General features: G+C 43.5%; 1 protein-coding gene across 1 annotated transcript; it reads right to left on the minus strand.

Annotated features, from left to right (window-relative positions):
* Positions 1-310: 310 nt before the first annotated feature.
* SUMF1 (sulfatase modifying factor 1) lies at positions 311-26,354 on the minus strand. Its single transcript, XM_003642022.6, is given in 10 exon segments — positions 311-1,097; positions 4,369-4,428; positions 9,020-9,133; positions 10,051-10,165; positions 10,849-10,874; positions 10,876-10,972; positions 12,413-12,495; positions 21,849-21,923; positions 23,704-23,877; positions 26,122-26,354. Coding segments are annotated over 10 exon segments (1,062 nt in total). The 5' UTR covers positions 26,329-26,354; the 3' UTR covers positions 311-986.
* Between the last annotated feature and the right edge of the window lie 394 nt (positions 26,355-26,748).

Here is a 26,748-nt window from a genome sequence, read left to right on the forward strand (position 1 = left end):
ACATTCAGATCCCCAAATGAGGTAGCTCTCACAGTATATCATTATTCTTTTAAGCAAGGAGGGGTTATTTTATTTGGGTGTTTGTTTTGTATTGGGAAACAGACAACAGTTTCTTAATTCACCTTATTAGACCTTAGGGCCCATGGTTCCATTTGCCATATTTTGACTTGAATGAATTCTATTCTAGCAGTCATTCACTAGCCTCAGTTTCTAATGCCACATTTGCAGTTTGCAAGTTCCGAAAGTAAGCCTGCAACCCAGCCAAGAGAAATACAAAGCAAGTTGCCAGTATTTTTCCACCAGTGAAAGCTTTCAGCATAAAGAAATGCTTGATATTTTATTCAAATACATACATTTCTAATCCTCACAGTGATGATTATCCCCCCCCCCCCAGTTGCAGAAGGCACTTCTTCCTAAAGAGGAGTAAGTATTGCACCAGAAAAAGCACGTTGCTGGATTTGATTTTCACTGCAATTAGCACGTAATGCACCAGCTGCACTGACTGTCCCTGTGTTGTCTTCATCTCTTTTCTAAACGGTAAGTACGCCTCCTACAAGGTTACGGGAGCAGTAACTGCTTCCGATTTCTTTTTAGAGCTACCCAGGGCTCTATGAAATCCTTGTTTATCGGATCTGAGTGTGGAGATTCAGACGATCCATAAATACAAATACATGTAATAATTGAAGAACTTTTCCAAAGGATCTACTAAATAAGGTTAGCATTTCAAACACAGTCAGCATGCTTCTGCTCAGGTTTGTGCTTGTGCAACTCCAGGCTACTCCCACTGAAAGCAATACCTCTAAGCTTGGTCACGATGAAAGTCCAGGCCAGGTTCCCCAAACACAGGCACACAGAGCTTCCAGCAGCGCTGGTGAGTGCTGGAATTTTCTTGCCCAACAGGAACTTTAAGCACAAGATTTTCCATTCTCTCTCATCAGCAGGTGACACTGCATGCATCTTCCCTGAGTGCAGTGCAGCCCATGTGGTCACTGTGGGTCTGGCAAGGCATCTGCTGCACAGCGAAACCCCAGATTGGAAGCAGAGCTATCAGGGGTGTTTTGGCTGCGGGCTGCACAACGATACCTGTAGCAGTAAGACTAGAGAGAAAGAGGGACAAAGATCACTTCAGAGCCCATCTCATCTTGTGTTACTTCAGGCAAAAGCTTGTTAAGAGTGATAGAGCAAATCCTTTCAAATGCAATTATGAAGACCAATGAACCATGCGGATCAATGTCACTGTGCCAGAAAGAAGGTAAATATCAGTATAATGAGAGCAGTTGCAACCCATACGAGAACTAGTTTGAATGGCCAAATGCCTGATAACATCAGAGGGACTAATAATGCATCCTGCTCCAACAGAAGCAGAAGTGACCACCATCAATGCCTTCATCTGTATCAAATACTGATGGCCAACAGAAAGTGACCAGGTGCTGACAGCTGTCAAAAAGCATTTTGCTGAGTGATGTAAAATGAGATGTAAAGAGAGGAAAGAATAACCAGAAAAAAGCTTTTCTGCAGTATGGTTAGGATTTAAAGGATATTTATAAGTGAAATATAATCTGGACCAGTGGCTATAAAAATATTTTTGTTTAAAATGAAACCACTGCTAAAGTGATTCAATTGCATTGCATTGCAGAGATCCCACTGAATGAGGCAAGGCCAGAAGTCTTTATAGTGAGATGCACACACGGGACTGTGAGGTGCTTCATACATTGCCTGGCTGGGCAGATTTGGTCATGTCTCAGTGCACATTCATCTCACTATGCTCCTTGGGGAAAAAAAAGAAATGTTCTTCAGTATTATTTATTGTTAATTATCTGACATTAATCGTGGTGATTTCCAAACACCACAAAGCCAACCAGGTTCAGTGCTCAGCTACATTAGGTTAGGCTGCCCATAAGCAGTTACTCACTGCAGCAAGGAAGAAGTTGTGCTGTTAGCAGTAAGGGCTGGGGTAGCTGTACAGCTATGGGACATCCCAGCACAATCCACATCAGCTGCGCCACACTTCAACACGTGTGCCTCAGGGCTTTTGTTCTCAGCCCTCCCCTCTGCCCAAGGCTCAGCAGGCACTGCCATCTCCTTCAGGCTGGGTCAGCTGCACACAGTCAGGCTCTGAACCACATTTCTGGAGCAGCCAAGTTAAAAAGCCAAGTGCTGCCTCACTCCGTACTGGGGAGAGAGAAGGTTGGCAGTTGGTTGTTGTGTTTTTCCCCCCCTTCAAATCCAAATCCCTTGAGGAATTTGGGCTCAGCTACTCGGCCACTGCCTCTGTACAGCTCTGAGGGCAGTGACAACATGACAGCGGGCAGACGGCACTGTGCCATGCTACCCTGCAGAGGCAGCAGGACCACTGCATTCCTCCCTGCCAGCACCGAGTTCTCTCCATCTAAGGAGATGCTCAAAGCCCCATTCTTTGCTAGCTCCGATACTGAGCAGCTGCTGGCCTAAGCAGGAAGGGGGCAACGCTGCTCCAACCTCGTGCTGCAGAAGTCCAGCCCTCAACTTCAACAGCAAACTATTAGGATTTAGAAGCTGAAAGGCGCATGCTGGAGCCTTTGTCAGCTTTAAGAGGTAGAACAGCAAGTCTAAGTAGATTTTCAGGCAGCCAATAAGAAGTCCTTGTTCTAATAGCACTTGGATTTTTGTCTTGATACTCAGCCTAGTTTTATCACCTACAAAATACACCAGGACAGACATAATCTTCACATTTAAAATGGGTCACATTATTCATCACCAAAGATGAGTCTATTTGAGTGTTAATTTAATCAAAACCACTAATTAACTTCTGACATTGATTTCACCTAAGAAGGAAATCAGTGTAGAAAATGGGATCTCGCTGCATAAATATTTAATTTAATTATGAGGATGGTTTCCCAGCTGCAGACTTTGAAAGGGAAGAAGGAACAGAACAGCTTTAATGACAATAAGAGATACCTGAGCGCTTTCTGCAGTACAATGTGAACAGTTTAAGACACGATTCATGCTCATGAAAGAAGCTTTGTAGATCCTACCCCGTATTTCCCACTCGCAGTTACACCAAAGTAACACAAATGGTTATTCCTCTGTGGCTGCACCCAGATTTCCAGGAAGAATTCCCAAAGTCATCTCTCAGCCATCCCTCTCCAACACTTCATGTTGTTCATGGCTCAAGAGTCATTAGGAATATTTAACTGCTGAGTGATGTACTGTTACTTCCAGAGAAAAGATCCTTGAGAAGTGCAGTCACCCATACTGAAGTGTTTTGTTTTTTTTTTTAATCTGATAAACTAAAATGAATTCCTGCTGATTTCTATAGAAGATGATCTTCTTATAGCAAATAAGTATTTTAATTAGGATGTAATAGTATTTCTTACCAACTTCAGTGCTGAACTCTTCAGTACTCTCCCCAGTATCAGAACACATTTATGAAGACACTCAGGGTAAGAACACAGCTTGGCAATCCCAGCAGTAATTTATCCTTTGGAAGCTCTTGGCTTCTCTGTATTTCCTTACTCCTTAAAAAACACATTTACATGGGGCTGTGTGCCAACACAACTCCTTCCCAAGCTGACCAATCTGAAAACAGCTTATTCAACAACCCTCAACTGGAAAATAAGCTCAGGGCTAGGAGTCCTCCAAGATCAAGAACCACCTTCTAGGAAGGAGTGGGATGAGACTGAACACAGTGGCCCCTACACCTTATGCAGAGCCCTCGGTACATGAGAAGCACCGGCAGCTGCCGCATTACTGCCCCACCAAAGGCATCATTTGTGCATTCAGACCCAGCTGCACGTGTTTCAGGCTTAGAAATCTGCACTGAGTTAAAACTTACATTGAACGTTTGTGGTACTTTCCAGGTTGTCAGGTCAACCCCCGTGATATGATAAAAAGATTTTGAGTTTCAGATGATGAAAGGTCACCTGTCTTTTACACTGAGTTTCATATTGAGCTCCACGTTATATAAAGATACACTTATCTAGAGCTGCAATCTCTTGAACAAGCAGTACCTTGGTCGAGTTGCTTTCAGTTTCCCATGCAACTGAGAGTTGCTTTCAGTTTCCCATGCAACTGAAAATTCTGCAAGTCAGAACTAGAGGAGCTTCAGTTTTTCTGGCCAACAGAATCTGTGCTTACTTCCTCCTTGCCACACAGAGACATCTGTGCCTGCTTCCAGAGGGAAACTAGCACTATCCAGTAGAACAAAAAGTAATACCCATACGGGTTTCTGCAGGTCATTTTCAATTTTCTGGTGAGGTCAAGTACCAGCTGCCCAGCAGTACCTTCAGATTAGAGTTATAACATCATAAAGAGAATGGGAGTAGAAAGTGGAAACTGCTAACGACCCCCTGGCTGAACCACTGATGGTGCAGGGCTGTTTCACAGTACCTTGTGGCACATGTATGATCCACCCTTCTTCACTCGGTCAGTCCCCGACGAGGGCCCTTTCTGCAGATGAGAGGACACTGTTAGCACTCACAGGAACAACAATTGCCAGTCATAAGGCGATGGGTAAGAAGCTGTGAGAGCAGGGCAATGGAGAACAACATCTGTAGGTGTTCTGAGTAAACAAACCTTCAGCTGTGCCTGAACCAAAAAGCCTTAAAGCAGTTAAGATTCTGTAGCTTTTGACTTTTCCCAGGATCACGTATTTTCATATACCAGCCTGCACTATTAGTGAAATGTGAGACTCCCATCAGTCCCACCACCCCACGTCACCACCACAGTGGGTCAAATAAACATATCCATGGACCATTTGTGACCGGTCAGAGATGAGGGGCTGTAATCTCCACCACTTGGTGCTTATTGCCTTCACAGTCCAAAGTGCAGACAAGCACAAGCTAGTGACTGTGCTGAAAGACATTCTGTAACAGCTCCCATTGCTGTGTGTAGATCTGTTATTATGCAGCTTTGTGACAGCTAAAAAGGTCTGCAGAAAGCACTGTGCTTACGAGCAGCAATTCTGTAATTGCATGTCCATTTGCAGTGTAATGTAGGTGATTTACTTCAACTGCTTATGAAATTGGCTCTAGAATTGCTTTAACAAAGTTATTTCACCATTCTTCTTCAATTCCAACTCCAAATAATGGCCCACTAGTTCAAGGAGACACTGGGCTCCCATGATAACACTTCTGCTAGCTTTGTTGCATATTTATTGAGCATGTGAGCAATTCTCCCCTGTGGTTCCTTTTAGCTGTGAAAAAGTTACTACTGCACTCATCTACTGCTTAACATTAGAGACTGCTGCCATACGTACTGCATGTTCCCACTGTTGATATCAAGCATTCCTATAAGCTTTTTAGTGTCCAGATGCACTGTGAATCTACTTTCAGGACAAAGCCACAAGAATATGTCCTATAAAAGCAACAAGATCAAGACAGATCTGTCAGAAATGGCAAGGCAAACCTATAAGATAGCACAGCCACTGAGCAGCCTCTCAGTTAATTTGCATGACTTTTTATTTCTGTCTACATTACATTTGTGTGCAATCAAAACATTTCCTTATCACCTACAGACCTCAAAGAGCCATTCACTTGAGGCACAAGCTGACATGGCTTTCACTGGATGGTAGGATGTATAAATCATGTCTGTAATTCTACACAAAACCTTATCAGAAAAAAAAAAGAGGAATATAGGGAAGAAAAAAGCCTGTATTTTCTGCTAAGGCCATTATGTATAACCAACAAATGCAGGTTGCAAGAAAGTCATTAGCTCAGTTTTTAGCAGTTAAAAGAATTCATTACTGCAGAGCATGGAAGTGATACAAGACAGACCACAGAAAGGTACCATAATAAGTTAAAAACAAACTACTGCTGAAAAATAAATCCTGCCAATTATTCTTCTCATTCCCAACAGACAGCCCACACATCCAGGACATATCACAAAGGGTGCTGTGCTTGCTGCAAGGCATGAAGGACAAGGCTCTGACCGACAAAATGCAGCTGCTGCAGCAAACTTTCCCTTCATGCTGAAGCCTCACCACCCTGCAACGTCAGTGGTCTCACACTGCAAAGGCTTGTAGGAAATCTGACAGAAAGAGAACTGGCCCACTCCTACATTTAACATCCTACAAATACCCAAAGAAAAGCACACCCACACACTGTGTCTGCTGGCTTCCAAGCCTGGCTGCTCCCCCAGGGCAGGTTTCCTCTTTTTCAACATCCCTGGAAGCTGTTTTCCCAAAAAGTGCACTGTACCCCACTCTAAAGATAAGTCCCTAACGGGCACAATCAACTCAGGCAACCTGTTAATCTCATTTCAGGGAAGCCAGGGTACACCCAGCCATGAGAAAACTGACCTAAAAAAGCCAGGAGAACAAGCCAGAACACAATGGAGCTGTTGAATAGGATTTCCCACTGCAAAGTGAAACTCAAATACAGAGCTTGGGTCTTTACTGTGAGCTCTAAAGTGACTCTTAAGCTAAGAGAGGTGTACTTTTGAGGGTCAGAAGGGGGGCTGCTGTCCAAACATGCAGCTGTAACTGCTGGAGCACATTGTGATGGGACAGCATACTGAAGAAGCACAAGAACTAAAGAAAATGGTCATAGCCTAAGTTCTTTCTATTAGTTAGAAACAACTTACGATACTCAATTTTTGCCTGGCAGAAGATATTTGATAACAAAGAAGTTAAGTTGAGCTCCCCTCCCCCAGCCTCTGAAGCAAGATCACAGCACTGATATGCTTTACCACTGCAAAAACCTCACACAGTGTTCGCCAGTAATCTACACTACTGTGAAATAGTATCCTCTGGGTAGATAATTCTCTCAAATCACTGAAGGTGAAGGGTTGCCATGAAACTGAGGAAGTTCTCTGAAAAGCAGCCAATGATTGTCTCTTCCTCCAGTACATAGCTCAGCTCCTCTACAAAGGCTCTGTGCATCTCTGAGCTCCCTAACAGAGCCATATGGATGATCTGGAAACAGGACTTTAGATGTACCAAATGTGTTAAGAAACTTTCACTAAGCTCTGACCCTCCTGAAGAAATCCATCTTTAGGGCAAAAAGAACATAATCCATATATGGGTTACACTGAGCTGTACTCTGGAGAGACTAAGGAGGTTGGCACTGATAGTTGCAGTGCTAATAATTTCTAATGTCTCAGATGATGCTGCAGCCTGGCTATTTTGGGGCATGTCTTCACATTATGAGATTGAGTTTCCTTTTCCATCTCATCAGAAGAACTCTCCAGAACTCACACCGGAGGGCCCTACCTCAGGCACTATATCCTGACAACCTGTTTACAACTGAAAAAACTAAAAATATAATTAACACCCAATAGTTAAATCCTTCCCGAAGCATCTGGGAAATGTTTGTGCTGAATTTAAAGCTCTAAGCCAGCTCACATCCTCTTAATAGAGAGCAAAATTCTCAAGTCATATAACACTTATTTCTCACCATCACCTTAGTTTAACACAGAAGTACTACTGCACCAGCATTATAAATACAGCAGGAAGAAACAAGTGGCCAAAACTGAAGTGGCTGTTAAAGTGAGCAACAGATAAACAAGAACAGGGATAACTGCAATATACTGCAAACTACCAGACCTGTATTCTTTCCCCGGGACACAGATGCTGTTTGTCTCTGAAAGAGCAAGGGTGGGTGCAGGGTCCTTCCTGCTCTGCTGAGGTAGCACATGCCCATCATCGTGCTTTGGTGCCAGGCACTGGAAGGGGAAAAGCAGAAGCTTTCCTGGCTCAAAACATGGTTACCACAGCCTGGAACAAAAAGCTCAGTGCTGCTTACTTGCTTCCTCTTACCCTGACTTACCAGGTTGCACTGAATCGGTACTCATCTACTCTGACACAGGAAAGTTGGCTAACTCTGTTCTTCACTTTCATCCAGATCTACATTCTGCTAACTATTCAAGGCTTCATCTTCACCTTGTTTCTTTGTTTGCTTTCAGCTATTGCTAAGCAATTGAAGCTGTGTGTGAACAGAAGTTGCAGAATAGCCCACCCAATTTAAAAAAAAAATCAAGCAAGGAGAAAAGCTATAGTCAAAGCAGTTCAGTCACCTGGGGAAATGTATGTAAATAAAACATCTGATCCATAGCTTAACCTATCAAAAAACCTGTAGTGTCCTCCTGGGATGCAAATAACCTGGAATCAGCCAATGTGCTTGGTACATTAAGAGGTCTTCATCAGTGCACTGAAACTGCTAGAACAGATCTCATGCTATTAGACCCAAGAAGGGTCTCACACTGGCAACATTGCCCTGAACAGACAACAGAACATCAACCTCTGCAGTGTATTGACCAGCAAAGTTTAACAGGTTCCTCAAGCTGCTTCCAGCTGCTGACTTCCCACAGAGGCCTGTGATTATGCCCAGTATACCAGAAAAAGACAATATGTAGAAGACCACAGCGTGGGGATACTCAAATCCTGCAGGAAACAGATAGCTCCTGCCCAGAGAGGCTTAACTGGTTTTCTCATTACAGATAACCATATCTGAACAAAACAAGTTCTGTGAGAGTGGAGCAGTTCACTTCTCAGATTTAGTCATCCTAGATAAATGAGAGAGGATATGTAACATTAGAGCTTGAATCTGCTGAGAGATATGGTACAAAAAACCCCAAATACAAAGCTTATCCTGCTGGGCCTCTTCCACTGGCTGCCATACAGATAACTAAAGATTAACCCCTTCAAAGCCCAGAAAGCTACTTCTCTCCACAAACATTGCTTTATTACATGCTCAGCTTAAGTGAGCTAGTAGAATCCATTAAAATAATCCAGGTTGGTTTGTTCTCCATCTGAAAAAAAAATAGTGCGCTTGTAGCAAAACATTCCCCCTCCCATTTATTCTATTGCATTGGCAAATTCTCTACTTGTTTCACCTGATGTCAGTTTGGAAGCATTCAACTCCTAACCAGTGTCAGAGGTCAAGAAAATAAATGAAATTGCACTACTGCACTGCTATTTCAGTGCTGATGACTTGTGGTGTGATACATAAAGAGGAGCAAAGAACAGTGGGTTTCTAATCAGCAACCAAACCCAAGTAGCAAGAGGGAGCTGTGCCCGCATGTATGTCACTAATATACTTACAGGGTTATGAGCTTCATCTGCTGAATGATGAACAGCCCACCAGTCAGATGTCCACTCCCAGGCATTTCCTACAATGTTGTACAAGCCATATCCATTGGGAGGAAATGCAGTGACCTATATAAGACAAATAACTGCCAGTTATTTAAACCACTTCACATGAAATGAGGTTTTTAAACCTGAAGACCAGTCTGCTGAAGGTATGTTGATTTCTGCCAAGAACTCTGCCTTCATATCTCACAAACAGGCAAACCAGCAGTGCAGAACTGTAACACATTCACTTACTCCACTTCAATAAAACAGAATGAAAGAACGAACAGGTATGATCCTCAGTGTTCTCAGCACTGTTTCCACTATGGCACATGGGATATTCTCATCAACTCTGCTGACTGACCCTCTGAAGTGGAGCACTGTCTGACAAACAAACACAGAACTGCACATAGCACCAGCATTCTAAGCTGTGCGCTCATTCTTACAACTTCTAGATTCCCCCTCCCCACCTAGGAAAAGCACAAATGGCTGTCAGCTCATACAAACACAGATTTCTTCACTGATCAAACTTGTTAACTGCCACTTAATTCACACTCCTATCTTGAAAAAAAACCCACCCCACTGTTTGCCCTGAAGGACAGGCTCTAAAAAGCAAAGTTGCATTTCTTTTAAACTACTGTACAATTTTTTTTGTAGCTTGGGAACACCTAACCAAAAATGAGAGCTAAAAAGTGGTGATGCCTAAAGTAGAGGCATGAGAGAATTTCAGCATCTGACTCAAAAGTGCTTGGAAATGGGGAAAAGAGGTCAGTTTGAGAAGGACTAAAAGTTAAAATGAAGGTAATCTTTACTTTTCAATTAAGCTTTTAAAACGTATCCCTTGGTAATACCCAGGCCTGCAGTGAAATATATTGAAACTTGAAAACCTAAAGGTGGAAGTAGAGAAATGGAAAACATCCACAGTTCTTTACATTGAAGACGGACCTCAATTTTAGGAAGACTAAGTTAATTTCCATATGGTAATTCACTTGAGACACTCTTACCGGTGCAGTTCCTTTGTATCCATCTTCTGCAGTGTTGTTAGTTGGGAACACTCCCTGCCAGATGTTAGCATAATGCTGACCTTTTGGCTGAAGCTTGTTGCCCCATGGGAAAAGTCTATTAAAAGACAGAAAAACAGTTGTCAAACTTATTTTATTCTTTTTAATAAGTGAAACACCTTACCCACCCTTTTACTCACCATCTTACCCTGGGGAAGCTGTCTGTATTCCAGATCCATTTGTACAAATATCTTTAAAGCACGAAGGCTTTAAAGAATAACAAGGCTTCTACAAGGGCAATTCGTACCTGGAGGATGGAAAGGCAGCCCTTGCTAGCACTGCCCTGTGCAGCACGCAGTTCAGGACACAGGATGGAGGGGACAAAAAACTGTTGTTCACTTGGTCTCCCCCTTCTCCCCAGGCCCACAGCCACCTAAAAGGTGTATTCACTGGTCTTAATGCTGTGAAGCAACACACAATTACTTCTCACGCTCTTTTGCAACTCTTTCAGCCTTGGCACTAAGCCCTTTTATGTTTTTATCTTCCATCTCCTGCAATAGCAGCAGTCCTATGCCTTGGCTTTCTATCGCATCTCCTCCTCCCAGGCTCTTGGCATTCACTTTCTGCTACACATCTTAGGTGATGTAAAGCAATGTGTTCAGAATAAGCCTGCGTTACATTTACCGCAGAGGCATCCACTATACAACACAGGCATGGAGGGAAATAAAAACAACCTCTCAGCTTTTCCCTATCTAGTAACTATCAGTTTTAAACACGATAAGAGACCTCTGTGGCAGGTACCTTTTCTCAAGGCCCCCTCGACAGCCAGTACTCCCATTCAGCCTCAGTTGGTAATCGTTTCCCTGCCCATGTGCAAAATGCTACAGCGTCATTCCAGGACACATGGAGAACTGGATGGTCCATCCTGGAGAGCAAAACAAACAGGACAAGGCCATCAGCAGAAGCAGGCAACCTCACAGTAATGCAGAAAAGGCACTTCACAAAATTCTGAAGAGATGGCCACAAAACAGTGTGAGAAAGTTTACTTCTAATGGAAATACTGAAGCTGCAATCTGGTAACTTGTCCAGTTCTACAAAAGATACGCTATTTAAAGAAAAACAGAGCTACTGGTAGGTGCTTGATGGGTACTGCAACCATCAGACAGATGGAAGAACATGCTTTTATGTGCAGCTCTACAGTAGCACAAGCCTGGTCTAGCTTGCACTCTCTCAGATCAGGAACCCGCTGCTCCAAAGAGCCAGCAAGGAGCTGCTGATTCGCTGCCTTCTGGGGAAATGCTCAGAATCCCAAAGGAAGACACCAAAAGTAATCGAAGACTGCAGCAGGACCCATTTCTCAGCTGGCTTAATAGTATCTTAACAAGTAATTAAGACTTGATAGGTAAATATACATTGCAGTTTAATGGCAAATAGGGTTGCTGTTCAATTCCTTATACACTCCTCTTTTTGCTGCAGGTTATTTGCTTTCAGTTGTGGGGTTTTTGAGGGATAGCAACATGATCTTTTGCAGCACCCAATCCAGGAAACAGTCACCTGCACAAGTTGAACAAAAAAGAATCTTTCTCTGTGTGCTCTAAGCAATCCACAGTTAACAGAAAGGCTCCCAAATCTTTCCCTTGGTTTGTTTCCAGGATTGCACTTGGAACCCTATGCCCTCTTTCCAGAATGAATGCCCAGTTATTCTTGTCACAAGGATCATTCCATCCGAGCCTCTGACAGACCAATAGGCTTCAAGAGCTGAGAATACTGATCCAGAGGAATTCCTATTCGCTGCTCTTTTCTGCCTTGTTTTAACAAGCCTACCTACACCTATGGAAGCAGTTTGCTGCTTTCATATGGAAGATCACTAGCAGTTGTACCAGCCTAAGTTTGCACTATACTTCTGCAAGGCGAGATTTGCATGGCATTTTTCCAGCTGTTATGTGCTGACTGTGACCTCAATTTCTCAATCTCCCCCTAACAATGTCTCCTGATATTATCTCTATTTTTGCCTCAGATAATTCTTTCATTGCCCTTGGAGAAGAGACAATGGACTTGTTACTAAGCAGTTCAGCCATCAGATGATGTTACACTAACCTAACCCCGTCCTTAGGGGACTCAAAAATGTGCCAACATCCACTAGATCTAGGCTAGAGAGTCTGGCTATTTCCAGCAGTTGTGAAACTTCAACTAGTTAAGCAGTTAGTATCAACTTCTTTGTCATTTGCCTAGTGAGAGAAGTAATATAAGAGGTCAAAAATGAGGACACTGAGACCTAAGTAAGCATCCAAATCAGGTAACACGTTTACAGGCATATTTACAGCAAGCAGTGCATATCATAACTGAATGGCCACTTACACCTTACCTGCTGAGGATGCTGGAGCCAGGACCCTCGGGCTGCCTCCAGTTGGCTCCCTTCACAGGCAACCACCAGGGAGCAGCTGCAACCTGAAAGGAGACAGGAATGGACAGGGAAGATGCCCTGAATTCCCAGCTAAAGGCTATTCTGAAAAAACTCATCCAGTGACAAATGGCTGTAATGCTATAACTCAACACTCAAGGCTCTGCTTGTAGCCAGCTTACCTACTACATTCCAAATCACCTCTGAGGAGTCAAGACAATCACTGGATCCACATTACAATGTTGCTGGCCAGAAAGTAACCAAAGGTATTCATCAGCACAGAGAAAATACCACCCAAAAACAAGTAACAGGCAGGCAAAACCCTGTTTCCCACACCTCCCTGCAGTGCTGCCTCCTGGCTACCTCTCCTTTCCTCCCAGATTTTCTCACCTGCATGCCTGATAATAAGCCAGGGTTTATTCCTTGGGAAGGCACAGCCTTCAGCACGCTTCCTGAGGTGGACCACACCGTCCTCTCCAAAATTCTCAGTATAATTCTTCTGAAAGCATACGTCAAATGCCTCTCAGGTGGCAGTGGTTGAAAAGCCACCCAGAATATTACAGTTGTACTTGATCCTTTCACAGTATTATTCCCACAGTACATTCAGACCAATTAACCTGCTGGCTGATTTTGGTCTGACATACAGTGCCAAGATAAAACACAGCTTCAGCTTAAAGAGTGTTTTCATCTCAATTATTTTCTCCCTAGACTCCACGTTGTAGAATAACTAAAACAAAGTCCTGATGACATCCTTTAACAAGGGTCAAAACACACTTCTTGCAACACTTCTGCTTCCCAGCTAATTCAACTGAATCTGAAGTACTTGCTGTCAGCTTCCAGAAGGTGGAGACGGGAGAGACACAGAAGTGAAGCTTTATGTATTCATTTAAAAGTTGGCTTACTGAGGAACATCAAGCTTGCAAACAGGATGCTGGGTAACCGTGCAAACAGCCGGTACTTCTCTGACCAGAAGCTTCCAATTTGGCTTTGCAATACCAAGGAAGTATTCATGGAATACACTTATTTAAGGATTTCTCCTACTATGTTTACTTCCAAGCTACCAGAGCAGTGACATCTCTTAAAGATCTTGCGTTCCGATCTCCCTAGCACAAAGAGCAAACAAATTGATACCAGCCACATAACTGTAGCTCAGTATCTAACAAAACTATTGACCCTCACTACAATTAGAGGCCTTCAGGCTTTTTTGGGGGGGAAGTATTTGAGCTCTCACCAGAAGCTACAGCTTCGTTCCTGAGCACTCAAACCCCTAATGGGACTTTTCCTCATCTCAGATACTCAGCTCAGCTATCACAGAGCTATCCAAAGCCTCAGATTGGCCAAGCTGCTAAACAGATACTGCAGATAACAGGCTTAATACTAGTCTGATTTATCCAATTCTCGGTCTGTTTTGAGTTTTAGTCTACACTCAAGGGAGGACAGAAATCTCAGGTCAGAATTTGACAACTCTGAGAGGAACAGAAGAGAACCACAGCCCTATTTGCTGAAAGTCCTCCCTGAATATGATGTATCAGGAGTACAATTTTAGCCTGACGGTCACTGAGTGCAATATAACAGCTTACCAATTAAACTGCTACTTTTCAGAAAAATCTCTGCAAGTGACTGCAAAGGCTTGCACTACAGAAGACTGATTTTGGAAAACATTTTCACAAAAAAAATACAGTCTCTCTGCATGAGAGCACTACGTGTGCACGTCTTCTGTTTCTGGTTCTGCTTAACTGAACACCAAATGGCTGTCAATACCTTCAGAACACCCAGATCTTCAGCAGACTTACACATACAGTATTAGGACACTGATAACAGTGATAGCCTACATGCAGCCTCCACTACTTAACTGGAAACTAATGTAAGTCAGCCACTGGCAGCACTGAGCATGTGCCAGGATGCTCTTTCCAAAAGAGAGTCACGTACCTGAAATTTACAGTCCTTTCAAAAACTTCTGAGAAGTCTGCAAAGCTTTTAATTGCTCTAAATCTAATTAGGGGGAAAGCTAATTAGTAATATTACAGCATCCCATTTAACACAGCAAAGCTCTCCCTTACCACTAATGAGCTTAGCTCCTTTCGTAACGCTCCGCATTCTCATGCCTCGCTCCTAAGTGTGCTCTGTGGACTGGCAGGAGACTCCTTTTGAAAAAGCAGCAGCAAATGCTGCTGAAGAGATCTTGAAGAGATACTGAATTAGAAGAGGATATCGGCTCTATATTGATTCCTTCTTGATAGCATAGCTATCACTTGTAACACAACTGGTTGAACAGGACTGCTCCAGCGTTGCACAGCAGCCTTGATGCATTTCCTGCAGTTCCAGTAGCAAAGCACATTTTGGAAGCAGAAAAGCTCAGTGCTCGTTCTGGTCTGACCCAGAGGGAAACATGGCGTTATGCAGCTCTGCTTCAGGATTAAACTTCAGGAACTCACTGTTCTGAGTATCACAGACTCTTAGCACTGAAGAAACAAGAACATAGGATAGCACCACGAAGATCAAGAGGTAACTCCAACCTACAAGTTTTGCACTCAAATGAAGCAATTTGCCGAACTGAAACCTACACTCCCACTATCAACTTACATTAAATTTAAGAAGTTTTAAGTACTCAATTTTCTTATCAAAGTAGGCTGAGATATCCTCACTTTAACTGCTCCATTAACTGGAGACTTTCTGACAACTTCACAATTGTCTTGAAGAAAAATTCCAAAAATTACTGGATGGGGAAACATCAGCAAAGTCAGTTTCATCTCAGCATCACACCATGTTCCTGGCAGTGCAGAAGCAGTGGGAACATATCCCACACAAAACACAACCACAGCCAGCAGCCATGAAAACATCTGTATTGACCTTGGGGCTAACACAGCACTGGCCACTTTGGAAGGAGCCTCCCCTCACCTCAAGCTTCACTTCAGCCCCAAATTTTACTTTCTAATCACATCTATGTATGAGAAGCACTGTACATCTTTAATTTGCAAAAGCATCCTCTTAGCTACAACAGCAGCATGTGCATAGGCTGGAAGCAGGGAAGTTATGAAGCCTTATCTCTGGGAAATACGCCCAGTGCTGTGGACATCTTCACTACTGTGAGGTAGAAGTAGTTCTTCAGTCAAGAATATCATTTAGGGTTGAGGATTTGTTCACCATCAGAGGTAGATACACAAATCTGTTAACTTTTCTTCCTCTATGCCATATCCTAAACCTCGTGCAGCTGATTCAGCAACTACTGAAAAAAGAGGCAGACAGAAGACAGAAAATATAACATTTTTAGTAGGGCAAGCAGTTTAAAAAATAAAAATTAAGAGCACACTGAGTAAGACATGAGCGACTGGCATCTTCCCTTCAGAGACCGCATTAGTTTTTTTAGGTTAGGCCGGAGCAACAAGCCCCAGTACCCCTATGATCTGTGTAGGACTGGCGCATCTTCCTCATGCCCCTCAAAACCTTCCCGATTTGGGCAGAGATGTCTCCCACCGCCTCCACGCAGCTCCCAGACTCATATCATCACAACACCTCCTCGCCTCACAGCAGAGCCTCCTGCCGAGTGCAGGCAGCATTACCTGCACCCGCCTGCAAAGCAGGCTGTGGCTCCGAGCAGATCTGCTGAGCCCTGGGATCAGCACGCAGCAGTGCCAGACACCAGCAGGCAGCAGCTATTCCGGGCTGCCACATTAGCACGGCCCTGCTCGGGGCTGACACCCACCCACCAACGCTTTGGCTGCTTGCTGCCACATCACATCCCGCTCAGGATCAGAGGGAAACAAGTGGAAGGCACAGAGAAAGATTTGCAGTCAAGCTCAGAATACATCACACGATGAGGGGCAGTTTAAACACGGTGGAGCTGTGCTGTGGCTCCCACTCGATTGAAAAGCCATTTTCCAAAGACAAGGCAAAGCCCTTGGGCAGATGCACACTCCCTGCTCACCTCAGCCAGCCTGCGGTGCTGCTTCTCCTTTTTATCAGCACTCTGCAAATGGCACAAGCATGACCTATTTCTATGCAGTACATCATCCCCATAGCAACAGGCTTGTGTTTAAATTGAAACAGCTGTAACCGAGTCAGGGAGACATCACAAATGTAAATAGTGAGAAAGTGAAAAGGGATTCAAGGCTCAGGACAAAGATCTTTTCCAGCTTGTCACAGTAGCTGCAGCAGGGACTCTATGTATGCAGCTATCACTCATACCTGTACTTGAAAATGCTCTTAAACAGGTCAAGCCTTCTGTAATTATGTACATAAACAGAACTGAAACCTGATTGTCAAGTTCTCCAGCACACTGGGAATTAAGTTCAATGAAGTAGCTTGGAAGCAGATAGTTGAGACATTCTCCCACCCCACGATAACTCATCCTGGACATTACCAGCACCTGCAATGTTACCACAGGTCCCACACTATTTATTATATCAATTAAAATCTCCAGGTCCACAAAAAGCTATAACTGAAGAAGAATCTGTTCTTACTCTAAGGTTTCTAGCCTCCCATATGAGCTCAGAAATGGAAGAAAAAAGGCTACTTGCTCAATACTGAACATCAATACTGTTTGCATTATTTTTAAGAAGTTTGAAATTGCAGCACTGCAAAAATGAACTGTGGCAGCTTTATAGGATTAAATATATTTTAAGTCATTAGTGAACAGATTTCATTTCTAATTGTAAAAGAGCACTCTACCTTTATGAAGGGACATTCTCTTTGCATAAGGAAAGGTTACTGAATCTCATTCAAATAGTATAATACTTCAATGCCATCTCAGTTCTCCAAGAAAAAATAACCAGAATTATTTGACACTAAAATCCAGTGAGATTAAGTGCAAGTTTAGGAATCCAGAGAAGCTTCTTTTGAGGAGCTGAAATTCCTGGTGAGTTCCATCTTTGGAAGCTCATTTTTCAGCCAACATCTAATTTTGCACTCCAGCTGGTCACTTTTTCCAAGTGAACAGAAGCTTTAAGAATGAGGCATGCACAGATGCACCTACAGCCTGAGGCATGAGGTACAAGCTTCACCCAGGTTTAAAGCTGGAGTTTATATTGATAAAGATAGACCAATATCACTGGTTAATTTCCAGTGAGAACTGCATGCTTCTTTTTTTTTACTCTCAAGATTAAGTGAACAGTTTAAGAAAATCAAGACCAACAGTTCAACAACTCCACATCATCAGCTCCTTGCAGGAATTTCTGAAGCAACGAGGCCTGAAAGAAGGAAGCTCACCCCTCTCTTCCTTTCATTTCAGTTTCCTCTGAAAGGTTTCTTCTGAGAAAGCAAGAGCCAGCTGCAGGAGAGGTGACTTTAAGTACCAACTGATGTTATTACCAGCTTCTGCTTAAGCAGAGCATATGTTGACATCTTAACAGTATCAGGAACTGATACAGTAAACCTATCCCTTTTCCTCCCTGCCACAGATAAACAAGTTATTACAAGCTGACAAGAGGTACACTTTTCCAAGTCCACAGTGAATGCTGGGAATGCTATCCCACCTGCAAACACGAGGAGTTCAAATTAATCCTGAAATGCAATGTTTTCCTCATTTTCTAGAAATATTGCTATAAATGAGTAAATTTGTACAGAAAGACTTCTGCATGGATTCCAAACAAAAGAGATTAAAAGTGTCTAATAGTTCTAGACAGAGAGCTCCGATTTAACAGTGCTTGCTCATGTCTGCCAGCAAGCTGATTTCATTGCATTCTCAGACCATAAATTAAGTACTACCCGAAAATAAATTGAGAATGCAGATTTGAATGCACTCAGTCTCTTCATTGCAGAGTCCATCTGGCCTAAAGGCAAAAATTAATTTTGCTATCTTCCACAAGCCAAGGATTAAAGTGTTCCCACAACTCTCCAGTGAGCAAATTTGACATACGCTGTGCTCTAGCCTCAGTAAGTGCTGTTCTGTTTACCTTTTTCAAAGTAGCTGCACAGCAAGCAAAACCTCTTGCAATTATTTGCAGGAGCTCTTAAATCCCTTCACGGGCAAGTACACCTCACTGCCTTCTCATTTGGCAGACACAGCCTTCATGATCTTTGCTTCAGGATGCATTAAAATCCCATACAAATGGAATAATAGCACCAGCCACAGATTTCCCCTCTCCACTTCCTCCTTAATTCAGTCAGGGAGATAAGCGGTCAGGCAAATAGTCTCATCATAAAGCACAAATAAACATCATCTCTAGTTTTGAGAGGTCTTCTTTCTCCATCCACCTTCCCATCCTCCTCCAAAAACAAGGAAGAAAAAGCCCTCTGACTGCCCAGCTATTGGCAATTCTAGGTTGCACTCTACAACATCTACACTGAAGACCAAGTATCCAAGAAAGGCCATAGCTTAATACATGTAACAGATGCAGTAAATTAGCAGATGATTTTAATTTGCAAGTCCAAAAATTTATTTTAATTTATGAAGCTATAGAAACAGGCAAGCCCACGCAAGAAGTTTTGGTTCTAGAAAATCCTACAAGTGAAGAAGGCCATGCCAGTTTTGTCAGCATCACCCTCATTTGTGACCATGCTACATTTCTACTCTCTGCCACGTTACTGCAGCAAACTTTATAAGCCAAAACCTGCATCTCCAGAAGCCTAGAACAATTCAGTTACTGGTTGCTACACCCCTTTTTACCGTTTCCTTCCATAGAAGGGTTAGGTCCAACCTACATTCTTCAGCAGTGGATATCTAGGAGACCTCACCTTCAGGAAATGCACACCCAAAGCTCCAACAATTACTCTACATGCTAAACTGGCTTGCTCCTGCATCAGCTTTCACAGCCCCACCTCTGTGCTAATGTAGCTGTCTGCTTCTTTTCAAGGACTACAACAAAACTGTCCAGCTTAAGATGTGGAGAAGCCTAGATGCCCAAATAGAGCAAAACTCCAAACAGATATCACCCACTTCCCCCCCCTCCCCCCCCCCCCAGCACACACGCTCTCTACTATCATCACAAGCTGTCTGACACAAACACATTTGGTTTGATATCTTCACTTCCACCTTTTCCCCTGCATTTGAAATACTACTCACAAAATACACATCCCTACTGCTTTTCTCGTGTTCACATTTGCATTCAGCTGGAGAACAGCCTCAAACCACATCTAAGCCACTAAGGCAAAGAGTCATTTTTCCCATCAGTTTGGTGCAGTACAAATGACACTTGAACATTTATAGCTTATTTCTACTCTTCATGAAGACGGTTATGGTTCAAGAAGATACATACCACACTTTACAATACCAGCTGACTCAAGTACACTTGGACAAAGAAGCCTTAGTCTTCTCTATTGCTGATCATGACAACTTACTGAAGCAAACCAAATTCATGCTGCTTATGCCTTCTCTAATCACATTTTAATAGTTAAACTGTGGTTGCCAAGTTTTAAAATACGTTCACTTTTTTTTAATAGAGTTAGATTCCTTTCATCTTTTTTCTCTTAGCTGGTACTAGTAAAACTGAAACACTTCAGGGGCCATCTAGCAAGCTAGAGGCTACTGGTGCTTCTGCTGGTGGTTCAGCTCCCCTTGCAGATTTCCAGAAAGGATTCTGCAGAGCCCTTTGAATCCCTGCACAATAGCTGGAAAGCTTCTGCATTTTAGCTTCTTGCCAGCTGTCTACAGCAACGTTTCTGGAAAACAATGCATAGCAAGCTGCCAATGCATGTCTTTTAGTTTCAGTAAGAGGAGATAAGTGTTGCCTTCACACAACTTGTTTGAGAAGCAGTCTGACTGAGTTGCATTCTAAAGTCACATCCACACATCCACGTAGATGATGCTTCTCTTCCCTGCAACAGAAAAACACTTGCTTGTTCTGGTCTACAAACTGTGCTGTCACAGGCAAAAAGAAAAAAGAAAACCACCAACCTCTGTACAGTACTCTCAACATTAATAATCTCTCAAAGAAAATGCATCCTAGAACAACAAAGACAGAGCTGCGACAGGCAGAAGCCTATACAACAAAGGACTAAGCTGCATGCTCAGACACTTAGTTCTCCTTTCAGCTCCACCACTGATGTGCATTCTGACACCCCTTCCCTGCTAAAGCAAATGCCTTCCCAGAAGTTGGATGTCACAGTATGCAGCTGGTGAGGAGACAAGCTAACGAGAGGAGGAAAAAAGGCATTTACTTTTTTTTTTTTAACCTTCTCACAACATTACAGCGTTTTAGAGCAGAAGTTTGTCCACAGCAACAGCATGAAGAAGTGCCAAACAAGGCAGGCAATCACTGCTCTCCAGAGCACTCCACCAAAATAATCAGTACAATCTTTCTCCGTGTCTCTTTCAAAGCCACTCTTTATGCCAGTAAAAAAAGCTTGCAAAATGACCTAATAACAAATACTGAAAAACACAGCAAAAAGTGAACTCCTGGAAAGTTTAAACAAGTACAGAAAATACTCATAAAAAAAAAACAGCAGCCAAGACCAGCATGGGCTCTGTTCCAGTTCTCTGGCATAATGCTGGCTCTGTTAGCACTACAGGCAATACTTTAGGATCTGGCCGACACACCCAGCAAAGTGGCTCCCAACACTGTGTTTGTTTATATCAATAGCCAGGCCTGAACTTACACTGGAATTCTGTTTATTTATTTCTTTCAGCAGAACGCCTGGTTAGAGATTTCTGAGTCGTGGAACTAAGGCAGGAAAAAGAATTCCTCCATACCAACAGCTGAATTTTCTCTTGTGAAGCTGAGATGATTGCAGCTGCATTTATTCACCATTCAGCACCAATGATGCTAGTATTTGGCAAGTGCAATTTAACCATCTCAGATCTCACAGCACACAAATGGTAATTTTCAATAAAAATATACAAACTATTCTCATGACCTTTCTTTCCTTGCAGTAGGAAACCAAATCCCACATTTTTGCCATAGTAATTTACAGCACAGACTCACACAGATGAGAAGTTTCAATTAGTCTCTCCCTTTCACCAAATATAAAATCAAACTATCAACATACTCCCTCAACCAAGAACTTAGTTTTATATAAAACTATTAACACTGATTACTCCAAGTTACCACACTATCCATTTGCAAGGAAAATTCCGTTATTTTGGTGAAAATGACTTAATACAAAAACCCTGGGTGCTCTCAGTTGTTTGTCATAATATGTACTAATTCCTTTCCTTTTTAGCTACCAAACTCAGGTGTTTGGGTTTTTTTGGCCAATATTCATTTCTCCTCAAGAAGAAAACTGAATCAACTCCAGCTTTACAAGCAGTTCAGCTGCTGAGACCACTGTCTTGCCTCAGAGGAAGAGAACTGGGAAGAAAAATAGCAAGGCAAATGAGATTCTACAGATTTTATAAACATTCCTCCATACATTGCCTTTTTGCATAGTGGCTTGGAAAGACCATAATTTAAACGTTGTTGCCATAGTTGTCAACACATCTACCCCAGGGATTTCCAAGCAGGTTATTCTCTGCCATGTTACTCACTACCTGATGGATTTCAGCCTTCACTTCTTCACTCAGCATCCCCTCAAACACAAAGGAATCACCAAACTTCTCTGCCTATGGAAAACAAAAGATTTGATCACATTATTGAAGGAACATTATTCTCAAGACGTCAGTCCCATGCAGAGCTTTATTCTATCAAGAATAAGGAAATTCAAACAGTAACTTTGAGTTGTCCTTCAAAGAATCCATTTTGGAATGGAAAAGGCAGCATTTTATTGCAGGATGTCATTGTTCTTCGCAGCCACTGGACAGATGGCAGCTAAAAAGCTTCTGCAAATGTTTTGTTTTTCCCACTTCCGTTAATTAAAAATGCAGTTCCAATTGCCCCAATTGCTTTAAGACGTTACAATGGATAATCTAACATTCAAGGACATATTGCTGTTTGCAACAAGCAAGTCCTGTTCAAACTCAATCATTACACAAGCTTTTTTCATAATGAAGCCAAAAACTTAGAAGAAGGGCTGCTTTTATCTAGGGCACTATTTCTATCTAAAAGGATTCTGTCTTCCTGACGAGAACCAGCTTATCAAAAAAACTCAGTAAAATGTCTCCTTTGAGACCTGATCATTACCCATGCCTTTATTTGCCTGAATGTTTGACAGGGTTTTCTGAAAGTTGTGTAGGAACAATTAGCTGTCAGGAAAGATCAGTGCCTCATGCACAGGTAGCTTCTTTCTCCCAAGTACTTTAGCATATCCTTTCTTATTCCATTGTTCCCAGTACCCTGCACGAAACCATTATTATACTTGCTATTACATCTTCAGGCAGAACCTCCTACCACTCAGCTCATTATCAAGTAGCTGCAATGAACTAGCCAGCAGATTCCTCAACAATCACAATTTTTCAAATCTCTCCACCCCTGCTCCTTTTAAATAAGGAAAAAAGATCTAATATGTTGTTGTTGTACTGATACAAAGATGTTCTAGGACCCAAAGGTTTTTAAAAAGGAAGTAATCCTCCTCCTGTAATTGGGACTGGTGAGGCCCCACCTCAGGTACGGTGTTCAGTTTTGGGCACCTCAGTACAGAAAGGACATTGAGCTGCTGGAGCAGGTCCAAAGAAGGACAACAGGGCTTGGGAAGGGCATGGAGAATATGCCCTACGAGGAGACACTGAAGGAACCGGGGCTGTTTAGTCTGGGGAAGAGAAGGCTGAGGGGAGACCTTATTGCCCTCTTCCTATACCTGAGAGGTGCTTACAGTGAGAGCAGGGCTGGTCTCTTCTCATTGGTGACAGTACCAGGGGAAGTGACCTCAAGTTGTGCCAGGGGAGGTTTTGGTTGGATATCAGGAAGAACTTCTTTACAGAAAGGGTTGTTAAGCACTGGAATGGGCTCCCTAGGGGGATGGCTGAGTCACCATCCTTGAATGTGTTTAAAACCGTTTGGGTGTGGTGCTCAGGAACATGATCTAGCGGAGGGTTGTTAGAGTTAGGGTAGTATGGTTAGGTTGCAGTTTGACTTGATGATCTTGAAGGTCTTTTCCAACCTCAGCAATTCTATGATTCTATGCTTCCAAAAAACCTGCATAGACATCTTCAGCCATCTGTTAGTTTCACCCAGGCTGCCTCAGTTACACGGGAAAAAAAACGTTTTTATTTTAGATATTGAGACACTAAAAGTAACAGTACACATTTATCTTCATGTCCTTATAGACTCCTAGGCAACAAGGCAAGACAATTCCATCTCTCTGCTACCTAAATCCAAAACATTCTAGCATGCAAATCCCAATCAAATACTACATCGTGATGTCCTTCAAAAAAAGAAGTTGAGTTTTTAATGGGGCTTTTCCCAACATAGACAACAATGAGAAGAGACTACACAATTCCTCCTTACCTCAGTGAGGTACCCAGTAGAATTCACGAATCTCTCGAATTCCTGATTGCTGACCTCATATTGATCCATATAGAAGCTGTTAACATGGACTCTTCTTGCAGGCCACTCTCCATCCTGCTGTATTTCAGGCTCATCAGTGCCCATGGTGAACACTCCTCCTGGAATAGCAACCATCTACAGAGGAAACAGTTAACATCAAAAAAGTTAAGAAAATGTAAGAATGAAATGCCTCTTATTGGTTTTATTCCCCCTCTATCTCATCTTTGGAGGTGCCTGTGCTCGGAGCAGCACCTGACAGATGAAAACAGAACAAAAGGACAGTCTTGACATCTCAGTCACCATCTGCTTGAAGGAAACAGTAAGACAGAACTTAAACTGAGAGCAGAAATGCCATTTGTAGCTCTTCCTACATTTAGTCTGAGCAAACCAGAACTTTTACCCAGGATAAATGAGCAAAACATGCTTTCCTACTGTATTAAAAGCCAAAAAGCAATAGAGAACAGAGATATTTTTACTCATTCTTAGATAAATAGTTCTACATTTTACTCAATTCCTGGGAAGACTTGAGTCATCAGTGAAGAAACTTGAGATTACAGAACTGTCAAGCACTCTTCTGAGGACAAGCACAGCATGCATGTTTGCATACCAACTTCTTAAGGGACTTCATTTCACAAGAGGCACTTGCAGCACTTGATCACTAGTCACACTGCTAGCAGGCAGGCTGGCAGTGCCTGCAGCAGTGTGGGCCAAAGAGGAGATACACCTTCACATCAGTATCTTTCACTCTGTATGACTGGCCTTGGACTTCAGAAGTCAAGAACAAAAGCAGAAGAAGAGCAAAAGAACATTTTAACTGCTTCAATAAGATATCTTTCAGACATTTTCCAGGGAAACAATTTCCCTCCACCTTTCTCAGAAGGCGAACGCCCCAGAGGTCTTGTCTCGATGCAGCATGTGTTTCCCAAGACCCCTCTGAAGACCACAGGTGGAACAAACTATTTCTTGCCCAACAGCCATTCACACAATACACAATAGCACCCCCGGTCCCATTCAGAAGCCTTTGTTAGAATGACAATTGACAGCAACTGCTCTGCAAAACCTCCCCAGGCAATGTTTTGAGGGCTGATGCAACCAAGAGCCAGCTTGCCAAGATGTTGCCCAACTCAACAACACAGGAATGCCTTCGGGAAGAATTACCCTTCTGCTTTTTTATTTTTTCCCAGCATTCCCAAGTTCTTCTTTCACTTACGTCTCACCCAGCAACACTTAAATCCACATAGCTTGCAGCAGGGATATGAGAAACACTACAAATACTTTTCCTTTGAATCAGCTACGTTTAAAGCTAACTGTATCCTCATATACACTTCTCCACTACAAAGGCTCTGAGCACTTACAAATAGTCTGTAAAAGAATCCACAAAAGGGCTTCAGGATAAATCTGCTTACATTTTTTAGGGCTTTGGGAATGACAACATAGAACAGAGTTCACCACTTCCTTCTAACCTCTTTCCAATGCACTGTAGCTAAAACAACTGCTTGAAGCAGTCTTCAACGCAAGACTGCAATCTCACCAGTGAATCACTGTCTGAAAGCACATGAAACATTAACTCATTCTTCACGGTCTAGAATTCATTTCCCAAACCTGAAATTCCCTGACAGACTGCCAATCTAAGACTGACATCCAATATTGATTCCAATGGACTGTCAGCCTCCAGGAAGGCACATTCCACACCTCCACCTCCTGTTTGGAAACAAGTCCTTCCCTTGTGAGCCTTATGATAACATCAGCACGTTTGGTGTTAACACAGGCTGCAGAGCTCAGGTGTCAGACAGCATTCTTCAGCAGAAAATGGTGGAATGTGGCATTATGTGTTTCTGCAGCAACATCGCACCCAGAAGGAACACTTATAACATTAATTAAGCAGCTAATGAACATCCAGCTTTGAACTACAGGTAGCTAACGCCAAGGAACAATCCCTAAGAAGCATCACAGCTCAACTACGGAGGCAGAAATCCAACAGCAGAGGCCGACAAACATCACCCACTGTGCCGGGCAGTCAGAGACCGTTAGCCTTACGGTGAGGCCCACAGCGAAACGCCAAGCTTCGTTCCCTTCAACACCCCGTTTCCCATAGCCGAACACGTCTCGCGCAGGGCACCGGGTGTTAGCAGGCCGGATGCCAGGAACCATTTCTTCTCCGAAGAGCGGCGATGCCCTGCACGGACTGCCCGGGGAACGGCGAGGGAACCATCCCTGGCGTTGTTCAGAACCGTGCAGATAAGGCACTGCGGGACACGGTTCGGGAGGCTCGGTGCGGGTGCGGTCGGACAGCAGACGCGCTGAGAACGCGGCCCCGCGCCTCCCGCCCTCCCCTCGGAGAGCGGCAGCTTCCCGCCTCAGCCGCCACCCGCCGCTCACCGGTCCGCGCCCAGAACTCCTGCCGTCGTTGGCCGCCGCCGAGTACCGCCGCACCGTCGCCACCGCCTCTCGCTCATCCCCACGGCTACGACTAGCGCTGCAGCCGCAGTTCCCGCCGGGAGCGGTCTCCTTCCCGGCGCCAGCAATCACCGCCAGCCCCGCTCCCAGCAGCAGGAACAAGTGGCGGAGGGCCGCGGGCGCAGCCATATTGGCGGGAAGACCACGTGCCAGTCGCAGTCACGTGACCGCCCGCCTCTTAAAGGGGCAGCGGCGCCGAGCTCCTACTGCCCCTCAGCGGGGTCCGTTATCTGCAGAGGAACTGCTGCAGAGAAGCTGGAGGTGGAGGGCGCCAGCAGCACGGAGATGGCTTTAATGGCAGAGACTTGGACAGGTTCAGGTCTAAGGCTCTGTGTGCTGCGTTTAGTCTGAATGAGTTCAGTAGCAAAATGGAATGTAAGAGTGCACAAAGCCTTCTCTTGAGCGTGCCCGCATCTCCCCATTAATGGGAGGCGGTGCAACTGAGCATCATCTCAGAATAAGGACTGAGGAGAAAGTAACTAAATGTTAAATTGCCTAGGCACGTGTGTTTGTGTCCCTGTCCTGGGACTCGGGTGTTTCATGCTTAAA

This window comes from Gallus gallus, chromosome 12 (genome assembly GCF_016699485.2).
Source record: "Gallus gallus isolate bGalGal1 chromosome 12, bGalGal1.mat.broiler.GRCg7b, whole genome shotgun sequence".
In the NCBI taxonomy this organism is placed as follows: domain Eukaryota; kingdom Metazoa; phylum Chordata; class Aves; order Galliformes; family Phasianidae; genus Gallus; species Gallus gallus.